At 39.7% G+C, this 22,794-nt stretch overlaps 1 protein-coding gene across 7 annotated transcripts in view; it reads left to right on the plus strand.

Moving 5' to 3' along the window:
• Positions 1-22,572, plus strand: part of LOC127451374 (trinucleotide repeat-containing gene 18 protein-like) — a 107,654-nt gene extending 85,082 nt beyond the window's left edge. For 2 of the 7 annotated variants that reach the window (XM_051716026.1, XM_051716030.1), the window contains 12 exons: positions 1,075-1,478; positions 1,869-1,997; positions 3,833-4,010; positions 4,975-5,092; positions 11,811-11,886; positions 13,862-13,970; positions 14,907-15,023; positions 15,837-15,992; positions 16,329-17,638; positions 17,760-17,996; positions 18,157-18,231; positions 18,322-22,572. In XM_051716026.1, coding sequence (XP_051571986.1) covers positions 1,075-1,478; positions 1,869-1,997; positions 3,833-4,010; positions 4,975-5,092; positions 11,811-11,886; positions 13,862-13,970; positions 14,907-15,023; positions 15,837-15,992; positions 16,329-17,638; positions 17,760-17,996; positions 18,157-18,231; positions 18,322-18,528 — 3,116 coding nt within the window. In that variant the 3' untranslated portion in view covers positions 18,529-22,572. Of the gene's footprint in view, positions 1-1,074; positions 1,479-1,868; positions 1,998-3,832; positions 4,011-4,974; positions 5,093-11,810; positions 11,887-13,861; positions 13,971-14,906; positions 15,024-15,836; positions 16,044-16,328; positions 17,639-17,759; positions 17,997-18,156; positions 18,232-18,321 lie in introns of those variants that run through there. The other 5 variants (XR_007899098.1, XM_051716028.1, XM_051716027.1 and 2 more) reach the window with 5 other exon arrangements.
• Positions 22,573-22,794: the final 222 nt, after the last annotated feature.

Below are 22,794 nucleotides of genomic sequence, written 5' to 3' on the forward strand. Positions count from 1 at the left end.
TCTACACTTATCTGTCATCTCTCTAATGTGAGATCAGCTGCTTTTCCAAGCCCATGGGACTTGAATTCCCAGGTGACAAGGTGATGATGCATTGTTATTGGCTGTCTTTTGTCATGCGTGTGTTTCTGTCTGAGTGTGTGGGGAAATTGAAAGGTGCTGGCAGATGAAAACACATTGTGCTTGGAGCAGTCACTCAGTAGGGGTGTTATTCAAGATAGACACCCATCAGTTGTGCCCCACCTTGAGAATAGAGTGTCATTATCCTCTCACTGTGTGTATGGTTGTGTGTTTGCTGCGCTGTACGTGCTCGCTGCGAATGCAACGCTGACAGGCCTTGCTTTGAGGTTGTGCTGTGATCTTGAGCGGGTACCCAGCAGCGCACGCGACAGGCTTGCCAGCAGAGGCCAACAGCCCCCTTCATTAACTATCCCAAAACCCTGCAACAGTGCCCAAGCAACTTATTTCTGCTCCCACATCTGGCCCAGTTTATTTCTCACTTTTTTTTTTTTTTTTGCTGTTCATAGTTTGCAAATGATGAGTGAACAGATGTAGATGGTTTATAGTAAACAGTGCAGTATTTACATCACTGGTATGTGTTTAATAAAAGGCACATTCTGCCCTACAAAAGCAAGACGCAGTAACTTCGCCAACACTTAGTATGTTTGCATGCGCAGTTTTAATCGAGCTACAGCGTGTTTTTGCATAGTCCAGACTCCAGCTACAGTCTTTATCTGTCTGTCCTAGTATGTGTGACACAATGTGTAATTGCATATTTGAAGGAAGGACGTCAGCTGAGGAAGTGTTAAATACACATCTCTGTCTTTTGGTGCATGCTCAAAACGGCCAGGGCAATTGTGGTCCGATGAATATGCATACTTGCTGGACAAAGCCGATCTACAAAGCATTATCTAGGTCTGTTAGTCCAACTTCATTAAAATCTGACTGGTACAATTTCTTTTGGACTAAACATGACATTTAAAAAAATAAAAATAATAATAATAATAATTGTTTTTGTCCAACTGAAGTGCATGTAACCATACTGTCTGAAATCTGGTTGTATATTCTGGATTGTAGGTACAGAATTCGAGTTCACTGATTCCGAGAGCGATGTTAAGTCAAGAAAGAAGTACCCGTCTCTGTTGCATGGTAAGCGGTCTGCTCCCGAGCTCCCTCACCTACCACCGGCGAGTGTCATGCGTGACGAGTCCAGCCCCAGCAAGCCTGGCCGCAAGCCAAAGAAACTCAAGTCTCCCCGGGAGTTAACTTTCGACCTTACTGCAGACGGAAGCGAAGACGAACAATGGACACGTCGGAGGAGTGAACGGATCTTCCTCCATGATGCCGCCCAGTCCAACCCTATCTCCCCGTCCAACAAAACTCCACTTCCGTTCACTCCTAAACCTGCCCGGGGGCCCAAACCATCCCTGCAGAGCCCCAAGGAGCTGGCCAAAGCCAAGGAGGTGAAAGACCCCAACAAGGTAAGTGCTTGTTTTATTGATGTAGATCAAGTCCCGTGTGCCAACCGCAATGAAACAGCCAGAGTGCTTGATATCAGCAGGTGTCCAGCTACATTTGTCGGACAAGAAAGCCTCCCGCTGTGAGTGTCATGTTGTTGGGCACAAAAGGATGACTGCCACTTGCCAGGCTACAATTACCAGCTATCACCACTCCTCCCTCTGCATCCTCCCTCCATCTTTTTATAGCGCTCAGTACATAACTGCCTATTAATGTTTACTTGCACATCCGATGTTGTTGAATGGCTGTAATGTCTGGGAGAACTAGGCCTGATCGTGTCTTGCATTTGTATGAGTCTTTTCTCTCTTGTCTGTGCTGATGGTTTGCCTTTGTCTCTTGTGTGAATGTTCTAGAAAAAGAGGATTAAGGAGACCCCCCTGTGTCTGCCCCCACCACAGCTCTCTAGTACACCCACTGAGCATGCAGGAGCACTCCCTGTCAGTCCAGGGCGCAAGAGCAAGGTGAAACCCAAAGCTAGAGAGGTATCTATTGCTTGATCTGCTGGCATTGCCGTTCTGTGATAGATTGATATACCGGCCACAGCAATTTTTCGGCAGCTATGTGAACATTTTGAGATTATTGGACATTTGAGATTATTATCGGACAATAAACCTGCTTGCTTGGCTGTTTAAATGGTAGTTCCTTCTTGTGAACTCAGTCTACCTGCATCCATCAATGAATAGAAAATAAGTGAATGAGTGTATTCAATTATCTTTTTTTTCTAGCCCATTTGGCATCATTAAATTGTGTTATGTATTTGGGTAGATGAAATTAGAAATATGAAATTATTTTTTGAGATGTTGACATGTCCTGCGGTGTGACATAAAATAATCCATGGAATTGTAAAGTCTTTTTTATTGTAGTGAATCGGTTCGTTCAGACTGTTCTCTTTTTCAAAAAACCATTTCAAAAATAATTGACAAATTTGACAACTGTAGAATGTTCAAACATTCCCACGCTGCATTTTTCTATTTTGTTATTGGTGTAAAATTGCTGTTTATTAAAATATTGTCTCTTAGGTTATATAGATTCTGTCAGATGTTATTATTCCAACATTATTAAAAACATTAAAAACATCACTAACGATACTGTTGCCAATATTAATAAATAATTATTATACATTTTATTTAATTATTCCAATTTTATTTACATCATTGTTGCCATTTCATAGTTTTAGTCCTTAACAAAGTCATCCCTTTCTGTCGGGTGATCTACCAAAGCTTTGCAAATCAGTTCAGTCAATTCATAAAATAATTGGTTCAAAAGAACAATTAATTTGTGAATCGTACATTACTAATACATCTAAAGCTATTTTAAACAGCATTTTGCTCATTCTTATTTAATATGCAAGCAGCATTTTTGACAGAATTTTCTGAAACTTAAATGATATGGCAACCAGTTATAGGACCCAAGATATGAACTTTCCCATATACTTTCATACTAGCATTTTAATCTGATATCAACATATGCATGAGAATATATGTCCATGAATGCCCTGCTTTCTAGATATCTGCCATTGAAAACCCCATATCAGTTTACTACTAATGCTAATGATGACAAAATATCCTACTTTTGTTGATCTCTCCTAACTCTGCTGCCTGTTATTATGTAAGTTACATAAAATAATATCACTGTGCCTTAACTCACATTTTTAGCATGCCAAATTATAAATATTTGAAACAGAATAGCAACCATTTTATGATGCTTGTGAATCTGCAGCGAAAAGGATTAGAATAATTTTACCTGGTAGGCTCAAGGCCCCTCTTGCACGGCCTGTTGGGAAAAGCCTTGCATTTAAATGAGACATCCCTTTCTGCCCCCTGCCCCACTCTGAATGGGCCTTCCCTCCTTACACACCATGCCCAAAGGGAGGGAGGTGAGACGGGCAAGGAGAGAGAGAGCAAAAAGGGGAGAGTGCAGTGGAGCAGCAAGCCTAATTAGACTGCACACTCAGCGGGAAAGCAGTGAAATTAACCAAACGCCATCTCCCTCCATCCATTTTCCCACCACCCCTACCCGATTTATTTATTTTGACATTATTTATTTCATCTCAAGATAAATCTCCACTGCATTTTAAAGCTCTCCGCCGCTGATATTTTTTCATCTTATGTATAAATCACGTGTTCTAACACACAGCGGGAACTCCTCTGGGTATTTGCCGCATTCAAAATCAAAACATCCTACATCTCGCAAGCTGAGCTTGCCACTCATATAAATAGGTTTTACTGAATCAGTTCCCATCTAGTAAGCACATGGGTCTCATCTATTAGAACTGAACCAACAATGGATCCGCGTTCAATATATTGTATTGTCTCAGGAATTGGGGCAAAATGTGCTTGAATTACTCCTGCAGGCTCGATGGAAGGGCGGTGCTGTCAGTAAATTGATGGAAAGTATGGCTGCTGATGAGGACTTTGAGCCCAACCAGGACAGCAGCTTCTCAGAAGATGAGAATCCTCCCATGAGCGCGCCACCTGAAAGACCCTGCACCCCTGGTAAGACACACGCACACAAGTCTTTTCTGCAGAATTCTACTTTCGCAGCAGGAGTGCTCCCCAAATATATGTACATACCTACATACATGCATACAGTATATATACTATTAATATAACATTTATTACAAAAATTGTTGCAAATGTGATTCTGTTTTTCCACTGTCATATGAACAAGTGGTAATGACTGTTAAGTTTCACAAACCTTCAAGTACACAAAACAATTCTTGCTTCATTTCGAGTCAGATGTGACTGAAAGTAAAGACTTGCGGTTCAGTAAGTGAATCAGATTAACCACTCTTGATTTAGTGAGTTAAATCAGTGAAGGATTCAAACATCGTTTGGATCGATTAATTAATAGAACTGGCTAATAAGAGTCATTTGTTAGTTAACCGGATTGCACGTCACACTGTATGTTCGCTTTTGAGAGCAGCCAGTGAACACAATGCAATAGAAAGACATGGTGTTTTTTTATCGTTATGTCACGGAACATGCTTTTTATCTCATCACATTCAATTCAGACTGCAAGCTCTCAACTCAGGTAAAATATCATATCTGGAGGAAACACTGACATTTATAAAAACACACACATACACCACCTCATTCACATTCCCTCATGTCAGCAAGACCACTGAGCTCTTTTCCCCAATGCTCTTCCATTTTTAATTGCTGTTTTACGACTAAATCGGACTTAATTTTCTTGGCCGCATGCAATTAAAAGTTAATGTCTTTTGAATGACGTGAGGGAGAGGTAATTTCACAGCTTATCTTATCTTAATCCACCATTAAAAATCAGAAAATCGATTCGGCCTGATTGCATTCGTACGTTAATTGGATGAGCTCACACATGTTTTCTACAACATTTAGAGCTTTAAGGTGACGATGAGATGGCTCAGACTTTAGAGGCACAAGTTTGGACACGTCTTCCTCTCTTTAGCCGTGCTTACCTCCCTCTGTTCCCCCTCAGCCCCCCGGAACTGTGTCATTAACAAAGATGAACTGCAGGATGGATTACGAGTCCTCATCCCTATGGATGACAAACTCCTGTATGCCGGACACGTCAGCACAGTTCACTCTCCTGACATGTAAGAGACCCCACCCAAGCTGTTTTCATTCTGTTTTATGCCATGTTTTCTGTACACTGTTCTGTTTGCCTATTTAAGTTTATTTATAGACCACAAAATTGGGGTTACAGAAGTAAACATCTCGCTCAGAATAGTCAAGCAATTGTGAATGCTTTTGTTGAAACAATAAGTGTTATTTCAGCTTCATTATTATTATTTTTTATTTAATTTCTGATTTCTAGGCAAAGTCCTACACTATTGATTAATGCAGCGAGATCCACCAATCAGTGAACTCAGTAGCTGGGGTTCCATCTATGTATTTTTAAGTAAATATAGGGAGGTTGCATAAAAAATACTGGATGGGAACACCAAGATGCAAATAAAGTTTCCAAAATGTGCTCAAAAAACTTTGGTAATAAGCCTGGTGTTACAGTGATGTGGGGAATCGCAGCAAACATGGTTTTTGCTGGTTATTTGAGGCTAGCTAGGCCATTTTAGTCATGTTAGTTCTGTGGCATTAGGGCTTAAATGTACTAGTTTTTTTCTGATAAGGAAATAAATCAGAAAAAAACAGCCTAATTTAATAACATCATTTTCAGTTCTTTATGGGATGGTTAATTACAAATTCCATTAATTCCCCCATAAGAACACATTACTTTACTTGTACCTTTGTCTTTTTGACAGATTTTCAAAATTTTACTGGGAATGAAATGTGATTTATCTCAAAGCTGGTTAGTTTACTCTTTATTGAAAAACTTTTTGAAATGACTGTGGAGAGAAAGGGGAAAAAAACTTCTGGAACTAAGGCTGTAAAACAAGTGGACATTCACTGTTGTGGTCTATTTAGCTGTAGCTCTCTGGCCATTTACAGGTTAGAGGAAGTGAAATATTGCCAGTTTTCCAATTGTAAGGTCCTGTTCTAAGTTCTGCATGGAAAAATCTGGAAGTGCACCATTTTGTTTGGTCAGGAAACAGAAGGGGTGTGAATAGACCTTTTTCACACTCAGGGTTTTGGAACATGGAAGTAAATGTTTGCAGGGTAAACTTCAGCAGCGGTGAATGTGAGATCACTGCAAATATTATTTTCACTTACCCATTTGCTCCAAGAGCAATATAAAAAAATCCACTATTACGTTTGAATGACTTTCCAGAAGAGGAAAAATATAGAGAGCGGTGAATTAAGCAATCAGATGGAAGAAGATGCCAAATTTACTGTCACTCTCTCAGCAGCTGTAATAGAAACCCCCTCACAGCTGTGGTGATTCAGTTTTTAAAACGAATTCCAGGGTAATATAACACAAAGCATAATGTTATAAACTTAAACTCAATATTAAAAAAAAAATTATAATATAATTTTTTTTTTTTTTTTTTTTTTTAGATTTACACTGATAAATAAGGTGGAAATGCTTCACCACAGTCTGTGAAAAAGGTCTATTGTCTTGAGGGACAAGAAGTGAGAAAAGGGCAGTTTTGCTTAGTTTGGATTTTGTATGTCTTCTGTAGTCTCCCATGTCCTATTATCCACTTGGATGAACAAGTTTTAGGCTACTGAGGGGTAAGGGACTTCCTCTCAAAGTCATTTCTATAAAGGCTAATCTTATTTGGTGAAAAAATATCAAACAGTTGCAGCATCTGGCCGGGGAAACTTTAATGAGAAGTGCTCCGTTGCGTTCCTGCCCTCTGTGAAGCGTGTTGTCCTCCATGTTAGTTTCATTAGAGCAATGACACACAGCAGCTCAATGATTGTGTTTAGCATTCAGCTCAGATCTTCGTCTTCCACTTATCAATCTGAGAGGGGGAGCAGCCATCATTCAAACACCCATCACAATCGTCCTCCCAATTTCCGTCGATCTGTGAGCCAGAGAGGTCAGGCAACATTCTGCCGAGGGGGGGATGCTAGTTCTTCAGGTGTTCGGGAAACCTGTTTGAAAACAATAATAATAATCAAATGCAGTTCTGCTTGGTGAATCAAATGGCACAAAAATTATACACTTAAACAGGTTATTTACAAAGCAGTAAGGCAACGCTTTAGCTGTTAATTTGCAATAGTATTGCGTGAAATAATGAGAGAGATTCGTCATAATGTGGCAGTGAAATATCGCTCGCTCTTTCACTCTGACTGTGTGCGTGACTCATGTACTAAAAATAGCTTGTTCCAGCTAAGGAAGGTGCCTTTGTGCAGGACTCTGTGCTTGACTCTCGTGCCTGTACCACTGATCTTCAAAGCAGGTATTTTGGTGTGACGATGAGAATTGGTAGAGAGAGTATTTAATATGACGAGAGCAAGAGTCAGGCGCTAGCATGGAGGGCTTGACTTGAACAGATCGCTTGTTGTCTGTCCTGCCCTCTGGAAATGTAATTCTGTGGCAGCATGTGCTACACAACATGCATCTAGAGATTGAATATCCATGTTTGGCCACTGAGATGTTTATTTGCCTCCGCTTCTGCTGCTGTTTATAAGCCTCGCCTGTCTTCATTAATGGTGCCTGTTGTGGAGAGCCTGGACTTCTGCAGATATGAACATACTTGCAGTTCATGAAAGTGGACTGCTTAATTGTGCAGTCAATAATTCACACAGCTAATGTTGAATTGTAACTGAATCCAATCCAGGGAAAGGAAACGTGTCTGATCTCTGCCTGTGCTTTCATGAAGACTTGTGTGTCCAGCTCTGAAAAGTCCTTTGGCAAAGCCATTGTCCCACTTTCAAACGTGAAGACCATGCTAATTGCACAGGCCCTTTATTTATGGGTTATGGGGAACTAATTGAAGCTTTCACTCCATCCTTCACTGACACAAGTTTTTTTTCTTTAATTGCATTTTAGATAAGTGGCTCTGTATAAAGATAGGCGTTTTACCACAAAAATTCCCTCTGCCTCAAAGATTTTTGAATGTCATCTCTGAGAGGAAATTGATGTGGCAAATAGCATTGTGTGTCTGTATATAACTACTCTTTCTTTTGAGCAGTTTTCTTCATTGATATGTATATTGAGAAATCAAAAATCCTGTTCATGCTTCTCTGCTGAAACACAGATTAAGAAGCATTTATTTATATGACGAGTTAGAATTTATTTATTGAGAAGTTTTGCCAAGATAATATACATCTCAGGGGTCAGTCAATATTATGACATTTAGTTGCAAGATATGTAAGCGATAATGCACAGTCTGACAGTAATTTTAACAAAACAGGTTAATCAGGACCCCAACGTGGCTACTTATTAAATAAATGAATAAAAGGACGTAAACTATTGATCTAAATTTAAATTATTTGATCTTGTGAGAAGATCACAGAGTGTTACAAGAGACATTACACTAGCACAGGTAGTGTTGGAATCTGTTGCAGCAGACAACGGTCAGTTTTACAGTTTAGCTAAATCAAAATATTTGACTTTGGAATGTTTCGATTGATCAGAATCAAATATTACAAAGATCTGTGAAATGTACTTGATAAACAACTAAATCTTGACTGATAAGAATAAAGTATTCCAGAGAGCTGTTATATAAATGTACTTAATAAACAAATAAATATAGATTCAAAAACAGACAAAATCTGAAGGGCAAATGTAGCTAAATAAAAGAAGATAAACTATTTTCAACAAGAACATTTATTACCATTATAAATTACTCCATACTGACCATTAGTACAAAACACCTTCTATTCCACTTATGAACAAAAACACATTTTAACATTCCCATATTGTAAACCTATATCGGGCGAGCCATCCACAAACATGACAGATATTTAACCCTGCTACATGTGGCCTGAGCCCCCCTGAGGCAGCTGCTGTGAATTTATCCCAGGCTTTGCAGACACAACCAATCAGGTTTGGCTGGCAGAGTCCTCCCCCTCAGGCCAGCTTCAGGAGGAAGCATTCTGGGGAGACTGTCCCACATCACCTCCCCGGTCCATGTCACAGTAATAAGGCTGCCAGTCGGTGATGGACATCTCTGAGAGCTGGCTCTGGTTCGTACTTAAACCGCAGGCACCCTCATGAATCCAAATGAAAAAAAGGCCAAACATCCAACTGTCAGGGTGTTTTTTTTAATCAGAAGTCCTATCTCGGCCATCACACATTGAGGCCTGATATATGTGTGCTCACACCCTTTTCTGTGATACAGAGTGAACTGCACTTTAAAGGGCCACCTACCATGTTCTCTCTTTTTCCGATAACCCATACGACTCCTGTCCCTTGTATGTCGTAAGGACTACATTTATGATACTTTTATGGTGCTTTTGCATCCTTTCAGGAGCTTGAAAGCTACAGTCCCCTTTCTTTGTAATTGCATGGGGGAAAAATTACCAGTTAATTCTTTCAAAATTTCTCCTTTTGTGTTCCAAAAAAGAAAGTCATACAGGCTTGGAAAAAAGTTAGGGTTCGTAAATGATTGAATTTTCATTTTTGGGTGAACTATTCCTTTTAAACTGGGATTGGCCCACCGGTAGGCCCGCCAAGAAAAAAATAATTATCAAAATATGAATAACTACAGTCTTGTCCAACACAAAATAGGTATCGTTTTAAAGCTTAGAAGCTGTACTTTACAATGCATGTAGGCATTATGACCAAAGCTGAACAAGTGCTTTGAAATTTGCAGACAAATCAGAAGTGTTCCGTTTTGATAATGTATAAATAATGTTGCACTGTACATATTATTGTAATCGGTAAAAACATGTAACTGATAAAATAGCCATGTGTCGTTGGAAAGCTCTCAAAGAGTAGAATGCAACCAGCTTATATGTTTTACTCACAAACAAAAATGTAGCGAGTAATAGCTAAGTACATGCTTTTGACATTCATGTTAAATGTTAAAAGGTGTTGCTTATATGCTGCGTTTTCACTTATAACTTCAAGAAAAATAAACAGAACATTAAATATTACATACCATTACTTGGAGGATGAGGTTCCCATTAAAACGAGCCCACACACAACTTCATCGGAAGCATAGATCATTAGCTAATCCACACCAAGCACAATGTGTGCACAGAACATAATGTGCAATCTGGCTAATAACACATTAGCTTTCCTGGATCGGATTACTTTATTGGAAATTATGTAGTATTTTGTCCAGCGTCATGAAATGCTAAACCAGTTGTAATATTCAGATCGCTGCAACCAGAGGTGGAAGTCATCTAAATATGGGCAGAGAGGATTGTTCACTCTAATTACATTTGGCCACCAGGAGATAGTGCCAAGTACATGACACGGACTCAATGATGGCTCAAATGACACAGAATGGAACTGAATGAGATCTCGTTACTTATGCCTGCATGCTTTGGAGAAAAGCATACCTTTCGCCATTGTTGTGTAATTAGTTCTTTTTATGTTTTATTCATAAGCTTTTAATTTTGGGCATGCATCTGAAACAGGAAATCTTTAAAAACACCTTCAGAGCTTAAAGGGTTACATATTTCTTTTTTATTTAACAATATTGATACGTTTGCATGGTTGTTCACTTTGACAGTGGAAACTGTAATTGTTCTTGTGCTTGTAGTGGGCATTGCAGATTTTTCTGAGGTGAAAAATCCCAACTTCCTGGAATAATATTCTAAGTCTAGAGCGAGAGAAGCCTACGTTTGGGATTCTGCTGTGCCTACGCACAGACTTACCCTGGCCTACCTTCTTTTATTCCTTTTTTCCATTTGTGTCAGAGCTCATTTTGGCTCTCATGTGATATGTCAAAAAACTGTTTGACTTATCTTGCATATCCCCACAGCACCGACTTTTTGACAGTAAATACAACAAAAGAGCCGCAAAAGGATTAACTTATCGGGCAAGGAATTCTATAAAAAAAAATAACAAAAAAGGCAAGCCCCTCCAAATTTCATCCCTGAAGTCAAGCATGAATAAGGGGGGAGAGCAACTGGCAAGAAAGCCAGGCTCTGGTGGGTATTGTGAATAAAGGCCGGTTCAAAGCTCTGTTGTTCTCAGAGGAGCCCTGTCTGCATGTTAGAAGCGCCTCAGCTTTTGGGCTGCTGAGTCTTTTGGTTTAGCCCTTCTGCATCTCTCCGCTACAGCCCACTGGATATATTCTTAGACAAAACCATTATTCACAGAGCACAGTTTCTGTCAACAGATTTTGTATCCTCACCTAATGTGCTTTAAAGTCAACAAAAACCCTATTTACCTTCTTAATACATGTTGCTGGACTTATTTTTCATGATTTATCAGAGCAAGTTATTCTAATGAGGGGGAAAAAAAACTTGTCCTTGTAATCTTTCAAGAAAATACTTGCTCCACCACTGAATTGACTTTCCAGCTGGCATCACTTAATGTTAATGTTAACCAATAGCCATATAACTGTAAGCATTCTTTTAGGCTACTGCTTTATTGTAATGTAGTCTTTCTTAAATCTTGTCAATATTTATCAGTAATTTAATGCTGTTTAATATTCTTAAATAATCTTCAAATTGCGGTTGAAAAGCCACCTCAAAAGTGAGCGTTGGTGTTTCAAGAGTGGGAATAATCCTCCACAATAGACTCCAAACTTTCATTTAGGTATGGCTCCATTCTGGAATAGAACGTCCCATCAATTCCCGTTGGATAAAATCAAGTCTTGTCCTACATTTTTGCCCTTGTGCATTCTTCTGTTTCACTCAGATGTATGTCAAATTATTTAAGTTAAATAGGTTGCGAATGCTGTTTTATGTTGACTTCAATATTTCCAGGACAACAGGGTATTTATACCTCTTTTTGCCCTTTTTAAGGTTCGTATTTGGCTCATAATTGTGTGTCCTGTCTTACAGATACAGTGTGGTGGTAGAGGGTGAGAGGGGGAACAGGCCACATATCTACTGCCTGGAGCAGCTGCTACAGGAGGCGGTCAGTACACAACACTGCCCTGCACCAGTCACTGACCCACATACACGTTACGGCTCACCACAGCGGGCCTGTGTGTTACTCCAGGCACACTCCTCAGCTTCCTCTCTGCTAACAGGCCTGAGGCAAGCTGTAATATAGAAGCTGTTTAGCACCTTCCCCTGCTGTTAAGCTAAGGGCATGTTTTGCTCCAGTACCTCTGTCTTGCAGAGCATGTGAGCGGAGCGAAGAGTGGAGCGATCAGAATTTCACTGGAGTGAGGAACACGTTTCATAAGACTGCGCTCAGCCCCACTCCGGCCGCTCGCAAGGCGCTCACTTTCCGCTCCAAACAGAATGCGCTACATTTATATGTATTTGCTTCTACACTGACAAATCTCTGATGTTGGCGGTTGTATTAGGTCCAAGATTTTAAACAGAGTGGATTATCAGAGATGAGGCAGCTTTCAAACTCTGTGTGATTCACGAGCTGATTGTGGCAGGGGCCGATTCCAACAACAGAACAGACTACAGTGAGGTGAGGCCGCAGAGGCCGTTCAAAACAGATTAGTTTCCCAGATATATGTCTATAAAGTAAAATAATTTTATTAGGCTACCGCGGACGTCTGTAAGGTTTACAGTCGATTCATACGGGATAAGCAATGTCTGTATAAATCACAGAGATGAGAGTGTTGGCACTGCCTTGACACACTGCTGTCATGCGTAACTGACCCATCAGAAAATGTAAGCTATTTAGCTGTGCTGATTAATTATGAAGTATTAAACATTCATACGTATCTGGGATTATTAGAAGAAATTGACTTGAATATCTGGCAAAATACAACAGAACTGGTTACTTTACCAAGCCAGTAATCCTACAGCACACTTCTGAACACTCTTTAAAAACATAGACAGTCTTTTCACATTATGTAATTTTATTTGTCCCTCCAGAAAAATATGTTGCGAAACGCGGGGCTCAACACAGTTTTTCCCATTCACTCTGCTCAAATCACAAAATTAGGACTTGTGTCCTTTTCTAATTTTCCTAATCAAAAGAAATCATGCTTGTTTGTTTCTCATGCATCAGTTCAAACACAACAGCCAGCATTAGATGAAGTTTGAAGCATGTCTTACATTTTCTGGTGGCTTCTCAATGACCAACATCCACTTCAGACACTTGGTGAACTTTAGAAATAATGATTTAAAGGGTTCACAGGCTGGACAATGCAGATTGACTGGCTTTTTACCAACATGTCAATTCACATGGGATAAGATTAACAGGGATTATTTTTACAGAGGTAAAAGGTAATAGACGCAATTATGTTTACCGCCGTGGGACCACGTTGCCCGCAAAAAGTCCAGAAAGATTACTGATATGAACGATTGACACAGGATTCAAATAAACGAGAAGCTCTGGTAATTAGGCTGTTACATTACCCCATGTCCCCATATAAAATAACCATGTCCAAATAGGGCAGAGAGAACAAGGCTATTTTTTAGTAGCCTAAAGTAGCCTACATCAAGGCATTGTTTGTGCAGTTGTTATTTGTGCTTTTAAATATTAGGTTGTATGCCAATATGAAGAGGGATTTTTTGTACCTGATGCAGCAAATGAAATAAACAAGAATGTTGACAAAGAAATTGTTTCTCATTTCATGCCGCTCCACTCCAGCTCTTGCTCATGAGAGATGACTTTTGAACTTGAGTGCTGGAGTTGCGCGATCGCACATGGCGAATATTTGAGCAGAGTGACAATTCGCTCCTCTCCGCTTACATGGTCTGCTCTCTTGACTACTGCCTTCCTAATGTATCTGGTAGCAGACCACTGCCAAAAGCAACCTTAGCCATAACAGCCTCTCTAAAATGGATTATATACAAAAAAATAAATTTCCTCACCAGAAAATTATTCATTAGTTATTCAGCTTAGCAGATAGATGACCACAAAGTGTCATACTGTGAATGCATGCATGTGTTGATTTAATATTTCTCTCTCATTACAGATTATTGATGTGAAACCCCCCTCCATCAGATACCTTCCCCAAGGGACCAGGATTGCAGCCTACTGGAGCCAGCAGTACCGTTGCCTCTACCCTGGCACAGTTGTAAGAGGTAGGGCTTGCCTGTTCCGCTTAATTTAGCACCTTTTACAGGCTAATAGTACCTATTAAAGGGATAGTTCACTCAAAAAATTTAATTATGTCTTTTACTCACCCTAATGTCATTCCAATTCTGTATAACTTTCTATCATCTGTGGAAAATACCCTTTAACCACAGTAAAAGTAATTGATACGACTACTGCAATATATTCAAAGTCTTCTAAAGCAATACAATCATTTTGTGTGATGAACAGAATGAACTTTAAGTCGAATTCACTCTTAAATCAGTCATATTAATAAAGTAAAGCACTTAAATTGAATGTGGCGGCTACAGCAATAACATCCAACCTCATTGGTTCTCATCATGTCTCATGAATAAAGAGTATAAATATTGAGAGAGGATAAGGACCAATGAGGTGTAAAGACTTTTTAAAAAATTATCCTTTTGTGAATTTTATAGGAAGGCAGTGTATTACTGCGTCTATGTTTCTGGAGTGGAAAAATACATACAAATGTCCACTATTCTCCGAACCGAGGCTAAGTAAGAGAACCTTTCAGAGCACAGGCTTGTTTCATTTCCTTTAATCTAAATCTTTTAGCCAAGTCCATAAGCACTGCCAGATAAACTGAGCTGGGGATTGAAGGATGATGTGGTTAGCTACATGCAGAGCTCTGCCCTATTATTATTTATTTTCCCTCCTGCTAAGCAGCGGAGGGAGCCGGAGACTTGTCAGGAAACTCTTAAAGGGAGGTCGGTGCTACTGCTGCTGTCAGCCAGTGAGAATGAAAAGGCCCTGTATGAATCCATGCAGCTTCTACTGAAACGCTTAGAAATATGCGGCTAATCTCTCTTTGCGCAGCAGTATTTGCTGTTTCGCTCAGTGGAAACATAAATTGAGGTGATGCACATTCTTTTGCATCAATCTTCAACCCTGTTACGTGTCCCCAGGGAGTCCAGACATGGAAGAAGTGGACGACTTGATCACAGTGGAGTTTGATGATGGAGACACTGGACGGATCCCACTCTCGCATATTAGGTTGCTGCCGCCGGACTACAAGATTCAGTGTGAGTATTCAGCAAAGTAGAGAGTAAAAGCCAAAGCACGAAGGAATGCCTGAAACATTACCTGAAAGTCCAAGTTATATAAAAAACCCATATCTGCTCTGTTTGATTTGGAGTCCATGTAGCCACTGATTTTGTTTGGTTTTGCTCTTGAAGCTTGATGATGGATTGAGTAAAAGCAATGTTTTTCTTTTAACTGCTAGTGGATTGCTTACGATTGATAGTGAGACTGAGAGGTTCGAAGTTGTGTGCCATATTAAAGAGCACTTTAGATTTAAATATTAAAATCTGTGTCTGTGTATTTGGCTGTGAAAATGTTTGTACATAACTTTCAAAATATGTAAAAGAAAAGCATTTGGAAATTTGCCAATAGTTTGGTTAGTAAGTTAGTTCGTTTTTTTTTTTTTTTTTTTTTTTTCTGTTTCATAGATAGGCAACTAAGCTGCAAAATATTACAAAAGTTCCAAAGTATTTTAGTGTTTATATGCACAACAATACATCGATAACTGTAAAAAATTAGAATTCCAAAAATCAAAACAAGATTTGAAGTTATATGTTTTTTCTCTGTTATTGGTGCACTTCATGCAGTCATGCACTTGTTTACGAGCACATTGGAGAAGCTGGTAAGAATGTCAGTAAAGGTTTTTAGATGCAGAGCAAAAACAGGGTAATGGACAAAAAAATCAGTGTGCTGATCAGCTTCACAATGAATGAAAACCATACAAGGCATTTAAATGACCTTTCACGCTTATTAAGCATAATAAACGTGTAAACACATTCAATGATATTTTCTAAACTAAATGAATGTCTGAACAGGTGCAGAACCATCCCCTGCCCTCCTTGTGGCCAGCACTAGAAGACGAGGAAGGAAGTGCAGTAAGGATGTACCTGGGGGCAAAGAGACGCCTCCCAAAAACACAGATTCTGCTCCAAAAAGTAGGGGTCGAGGGAGAAAACCAAAACCAAAACCTGGTAATTTCCACTCCTTAGACCAAATACTTACCCTCGCTGAAATTTAAGCAGGTACAAAAATCAGAACAGAGTTTGTTTTGTTTGTAAAGGTGGTTATTGCTTTGGTTAAAATTAAACATCAAGCAGTCAGAACTGGTTATACTGAAATTAGAAATGTTGTGATCTTGGAAACATGGATTGAATTGGTGGTTTCATAGATTTTAAATCATTTTCTTATGGTTGGAAAAAAGCTTACTGCCAGAACAGGAACAGATTTCAGCCTTCCAGCATTCTATGTAGGTAAGTGTGTTTTTGGTCTGGCATATTAAAACCTTCCCCTCATGTACTGCTTTCCAGAGCCTGAAGTCGCTCCAAAGGAGCATGAAAAGACTGACATACCGGCCCCAACACAGGTCCCCAAAAGGCCCCTGTCCAGTCAAAAAAGCAGCCCACGGCCAGGTAGAAAAATTAAGCAAGTTGGCACAGCCGGCCCCTCCATCCCCATATCTAATGAAAGCCAGAAGAGAACCACAGGAATCAAACCCCCAGCTAAAGTGCGTTCCCAGCCACAGTCTGTCTTCTCTCCACAGCTCTATGGAAAAGTTTTGTCTGTGGATCTCTATAATGAGCCCTCCACTGCTCTGGCCTCCTTTATTTCCAACAATGAGACGGCAAGTCCCACAGGGAAAGGAAAGCCAGTCAAGCGTTTGCGAAAGGCAGAGGAGGAGACATCAGGGTTTGGTGTAAAAATGCATCACAAGCAACCTCAAACTGAGATCTTGATCAAGCTTGACCATGAAGGAGTCATGTCACCCAAAACCAAGAAGACCAAAGCCTTGATGATGATGGAGGGACAGAACCTCTCCAAACGAGAGAATAAGTCAGTGATTGGCATCAGCTACACTACAGTATCCACCACCACTGATAAATCATTGAAAGCGAAGACCAGACCGGTTGATGCAGAGCCCCATATTGCAGAAAGCATGTCAACCTATAGCGTTCGTAAGCTGGGGAGTGGCAGTGATGGACTGATGAAGGTGAGCAACTCTGGGGAAAAGGGAAAGAAGGAACTAGAGTGTCCCAACTGCAGTAGTAGTAGCAGCAGCAGCTCTGAATCGGATGGAGAAGAGGAGCAAGGGGCCTCCCAGGAAAAGAAGCCCAAACAAGACTCCAACTCCAACAGCTCACGGGCATCAAGCCCCACCTCCTCCAGCTCTTCAACCAGCAGCTCCTCATCCTCAGCCGGATCCCACTCTTCCTCCTCATCTTCATCCTCCTCCACCACCAGTGATGAAGAATCTTCCTGCAGCTCAGATGAAGAACCTGTCACTGTTTCTCAACCATCTCCTCCTTTGGAGGAAGTGCCACCTCAAGAGGAGGAAGAAACGACAAAGGCAAAAATGGGGACTTCAGCCAACATCCATAAGCTCCAGAAGCAGCATGCTTCTTCCAGCCAACAGCAACAGCATCACCAGCAACAAAAGCCCCAGAAGCAGCAGAAGGTGAAGCAGGGTGTTGGTCGCCCTAAAAGACGTGAGGGAATCCATCTCCCAACAACTAAGGAGCTGGCAAAACGACAAAGGCTACCCTCTGTAGAGAACAGACCCAAGATCTCTGCTTTCCTTCCTGCCAGACAGCTGTGGAAGTGGTTTGGAAAGCCTACACAGGTAAGTTGATAGATTTCAGGGTTGTATAATAGTCAACCCGAGAAGGCGCCACTATGTAATCATATGTTTTTGCTTTATTATAATTCCACTAGAAAACAAGTTTTCTTTCAACTTTTGACAGAGGCGGGGAATGAAAGGGAAGGCAAAGAAGCTTTTCTACAAGGCCATAATGCGTGGGAAGGAAATGATCCGTATTGGAGACTGCGCTGTGTTCCTGTCTGCTGGACGACCGAACCTCCCCTTCATTGGACACATCCAAAGCATGTGGGAGTCCTGGGGAAGCAACATGGTGGTCCGTGTCAAATGGTTCTATCATCCCGAGGAAACCAACCCTGGAAAGAAACTTAATGACAAAAAGGTTCCTTTTTTTCCTTGTGCTCAATAAACAAGTTTAAAATATGTTGCAGATGTAATATGTGTTTCAATGCTCAAGCCATTATTTGACAATAATACTGGATTTGTACTTGTATCTGTCCAAGTCTTTCCTTACTCTGGGATCTTAAATTTTTGTTTGGCAGAACTGGGATCAAATGTCTGGCCAGAGTCTTCCTGCTGTTCTGCAAGCTTCCAACCAGAGAAAAGACTTCATGGAGGTAAGAAAACCAATGCAGTAAATCGTTGGATCATCTTTGTGTTTGTGGAATAAAGATTGATTGATCTCCATTTGCTGTTTATTTTTCTAGCGGGCGCTCTACCAGTCCTCTCACATTGATGAGAATGATGTTCAAACCATTTCTCATAAATGTCTGGTAGTCAGCCTTGAGCAATATGAGCAGATGATTAAAACAAAGAAGTACCAGGACAGTGAAGACCTCTACTACCTGGCAGGCATTTATGAACCTACCACTGGAATGATATTCAACACGGATGGGGTTCCTGTCATTTGCTGAGGAGCAACAAATTAGGAAATATGTGAAACTAAGGAATAAGATACCAGACACAAGGGCTAGACAGATTTGTTGGCTTTATGCAAAGTCCAACTCATCCAACAAGTATGGAAAAATGTTCTGACGAAGACACAAACACTCACAACTGAGATCAAAGTCACTACCTGACTTAAGGCTACTTTAACAGATGTCATACCTATAACATTCATGTGATGCATAATGTTTTCAAGTCAACGGTATCTTGGAATCTCTCAGTATTATAGAAATTATGTAAAACCTATTCGGAATTCGACGTATACCTCTTGCCCTTTAATGGAGCACGTTGTGTTGTCCACTCTTTCTTGATCCGTTGACTTGAATGTGATGGACAAATGATGTCTTTGGACTCCTACAGTTAAGGAATCTCCGTTTAAGAAAACGAAGAGGAAAATGTGACAAAGAAAGTGAAAACATGTCCAAAATGTCTTTAAGGTCAACTGCACCTGCACCGCTGCACCCTTTCATCTCGCCCGTCACCAGTGCCGCTGGATGGAGGTGACTCCACTTTTGCTGCACTAAGTCTCCAGGGTAAGAAATGTTTGGAACCAGCTTCCTTGGCCCTGGGAACAGTGCATGGAAAGAGTAATTTAAGCTGACAGGGCATGTCACACTTGCAGTTCCTATCTGCCCAGAGAGCCATCTCAACCACATGCTCTGTTGTCCAGTGTACTGCTACTAAGATTCCTGCAAGTACTCAAAGGGACAAGGGCTGGCTAATGAACTTGGACAAATAATACCAGACTTCTGGCTGCGGCCCACATGAGGAGCACTTAAAAGAAAGGTCTCCGCCCTTCCTCATGACCCAAGGACAGAACTGTTGTCTGCAAGCCCGCAAGAACTGTTTATTCAAAGGAAAAAGTGAGTCACATTTCCAACCAAGCAGCCCGAAAGATCTATCTGAATATTTATACTATCCTATCCCTCAGCCACGGAGGCCAGAAAGGTTTCTTTTAATGAGTCAAGGGCTCTACAGGGACAGTTGATTGAGAGACATCATGCAGATGACCCTGTTTGTAAATACATGCATACAAGCTATATACGATATGGACAAATATATTTTATTTTCGTGTACCATAGTTTTATGTGACAGTACTTTTTTTAAACCAGAAAAAGAAGAAAAAAGCTTTAATAAACTGTGAATAAAATGTAAAACAACAAATATCAGGAACTAGTTTAAGCGCAAAGATATTGTAAGTCGTTTCTGGAACCTATCTCTGATGCCCACTACATTGACGACATATGTAATGTAATCGTGATATCAAAACAACTATTACAGGACAAATGGTTGGTGGGATTCAGTTGTCCCATAATGCAGTTTTACAACAGAAAGCACTTAAATTCTGCCCTTGATCTTACACAGGACAGACTTCCCTCGACAATCCCCTGCGCAGGTAGGTGAGAAAAACATTTTTGTTCTCTCATTGCTTCTCAGGGTCAGTGAGAGATAGTGAGATGAAGAATGACAATTTCAAAGCACCATATAATCAGTCTATGCTCGCTTTTTGTATCTGTTGTACTTAGCTTTTATCCCAAATCTTCCCCACTGAATTATCCCAAATTTTCCCCACAGAAAGCAATTACATCTCATGCATGAAAGCACTTTCTTCGAAAAAACATATAGCTGAGCAGGTCAAAGCAAGGCACAAGGTGACGTTATCTGTTAGTGAAAGCTGAGGTATTTTTGTCTTTCTAAATCTACTTTATTTTTTTTCTGGTTCATGGCCTTATTAGCATTAACCTTGGTCCCTAAAGGCTGCTGCATGCTGGCAGAATCAAAGTCTGAATGTTGTCTTTGAAAATAAGTCCCACTGATTGATATTGTGTTCCAAAGAAAGTGCCATCAGTCATCAGAGGCTTTGGCATGCTGTTAGGACCAGGCTACGTATTCGCTGCTTCTCTAATCAAGACCAGTCAAATGTATTTGATTTATGGCTTCATTATATGCTGATCTGGCTGAATACACTGTTTTTAAGCCTTGCAAACACCTTGTTATCTTAATTGTGATTATGGTTCATTATTTGTGCCTCATTTATATGGTTCAACAGAAGTATGAATGTCTCTCCTTTTTTTAGATTGGACACGTATTTGTCGAATACATGCTTTGTTAGATGCTAGGAAGGAAAGTGTTCTTGTGCATTTGCCATGTCTTTTAGACCGATACGTTTAAACAACAATTATGATATCTGCATTGATTTTTATAAACCTGTATAGTTTCCAGGATATATTCAAAACACAAGTTTGTAAGCTGCATTTGATTAGAGATTTCTGCAGTTGCCTTCCAGTTCAGTCTCCGTCTTTTTTTCTTTCTTTTTTTTTTCATTATATCCAGCCAATTTTTTTAACTCCGTATTTCTTTCTACCTCCCACTTTGGTATCATGTTTTCATTTGATAGTTTCTCTTAGTGGTATTTTTACACTCATGAAATGTCAACATGCAAAGACTTTTTAAATCATTACCTGTTTTTAAGTTTGTTGTAATGAATACCCCAAACGACTCAAACTCTTCCTGATTCTTTGTTGCTTTGTTTTTATTTTTCCCCCATTTTTGAGGGAGTATAGAGAGATCAAGAAGGGTATGGACACTAGATACTTCCAGTCTTAGTAATTGGGAAAATATTCTGCCTACTCAGTATTTAAGAACTACTTCTATATTTTAGAAATGTGTTGACACTATTATAGATAGAATAACGGTAATGATTGAAATGTCTGATGTCTGGAATTCTTTTTTCATATGCATTTCATAACATTGCCCAGTCTCTCTTAAAGAGATGATATCTTGTTGATATTCAATAGGTTGTATTTCTTAACATGTTTTATCATTGTGTGGGGTCTTGAGGTTTTGAACAATATTCAGCCTATTCCGGTTCCGACCGTTTAAGTCACCTAATTTGGTTGAGGATTTTACACGTACCCAAAGTCTATTCGAATGCCAAATAATCTTAAAATGCACAGAGAATCTGACGCAACTTTACACAAGCTGATTTGATTTGACATGGACTTTGAATACAGAATTTACTTTGTGTTGAATATTTGCCTGTTTATAGAGTTGTACAATTTAAGTGCCCCTCAAAACAAACGTTTACTCAGAGCTTGAGTCAAGCTGTAAAGCACTTTTTAGAGTATTTTTGTCTGCATGTTTTAGAGATAGCATATATGCTTCTAGAAATAATATTAGAGCAATCAACAAAAAAATATATATTTTGCTTATTGTGACGTAGTGTAAAGTGAATGGAGATCAGAGTCTATCCCTTTCCCCATCAGGTCACTGTATGAGTCAGTGGCCTCTGCTGGTAGCATTCATGTGGGATGAATTGGTGATGTCCTCTGCTACTTGTCCAGGGTCCGTTTAAGTGTCTCTTATGATGTGTAAGGTTTAACTGGCATATTAGAGAAAACCGTGTATAGCCTAGTAGACGCTTAATAGAGTTCACTATTTGCATGATTTTTATTTTTGTAAATCATTGTTTTCTTTCTTTATGACATTCCCCCTCTCAGAGCAATCGTCCTCCATGCTTAATGTGCAATACTGCTGAATTTGGATTCTGTGAGGTAGCTGCTAGTGAGGGAAGGATCTTGATCATGAATGTGGGAGATGATAGAGAGAAAGTTATTGTGGACTGGAGGCTGGTCCTTCACTGGTCTTCATCAGCTGTTCCTTCAGCATTGGTAAGGTCCTGTTACAAAAAAAAGAATAATAATACAAATTTAAAAAGCTTTAGTTTTGAAATGATTTGAAATTTTAAAGGTTCATCAAGGTTTTGTAAATGGTCCTTTTATGAGAGGGGGAGATAAGTATGGAGATACTTTATACACACATTTAATCTTGTAAAAAAATACAAAATAAATTTTTTTAAAACTGAAACCAATATTATGATTGCTGTTGACTTGTGTGTAAACTTAAATGGAATTGGATATTTTTTTTTTTTTTAACAGATGCAACCAGCATTATCAGTGTTTTTCAATTCTTTAAGTATTTTCTAGTTGATCAATAAACGTCATGAAATGGAATTGAATTTGTCTCCTTTTGTTTTGAGTGTCAAAGGAAAAGTTCACCCTAAAAAGGAAACATCTGTCACAATTAACTCAACCTCATGTTGTTTAAAAACCATGTGACTTTCTTATGCAGAACACACACAAAAAAAGAACATTTTATGAATAATGATAGTCAAAAGAGAGATAATTAATAGAGAAGAAAAAAGTTTAATGGTGGAGTAGCACATTCACAGTGGC

Source organism: Myxocyprinus asiaticus, chromosome 14 (assembly GCF_019703515.2).
Source record: "Myxocyprinus asiaticus isolate MX2 ecotype Aquarium Trade chromosome 14, UBuf_Myxa_2, whole genome shotgun sequence".
NCBI lineage: Eukaryota > Metazoa > Chordata > Actinopteri > Cypriniformes > Catostomidae > Myxocyprinus > Myxocyprinus asiaticus.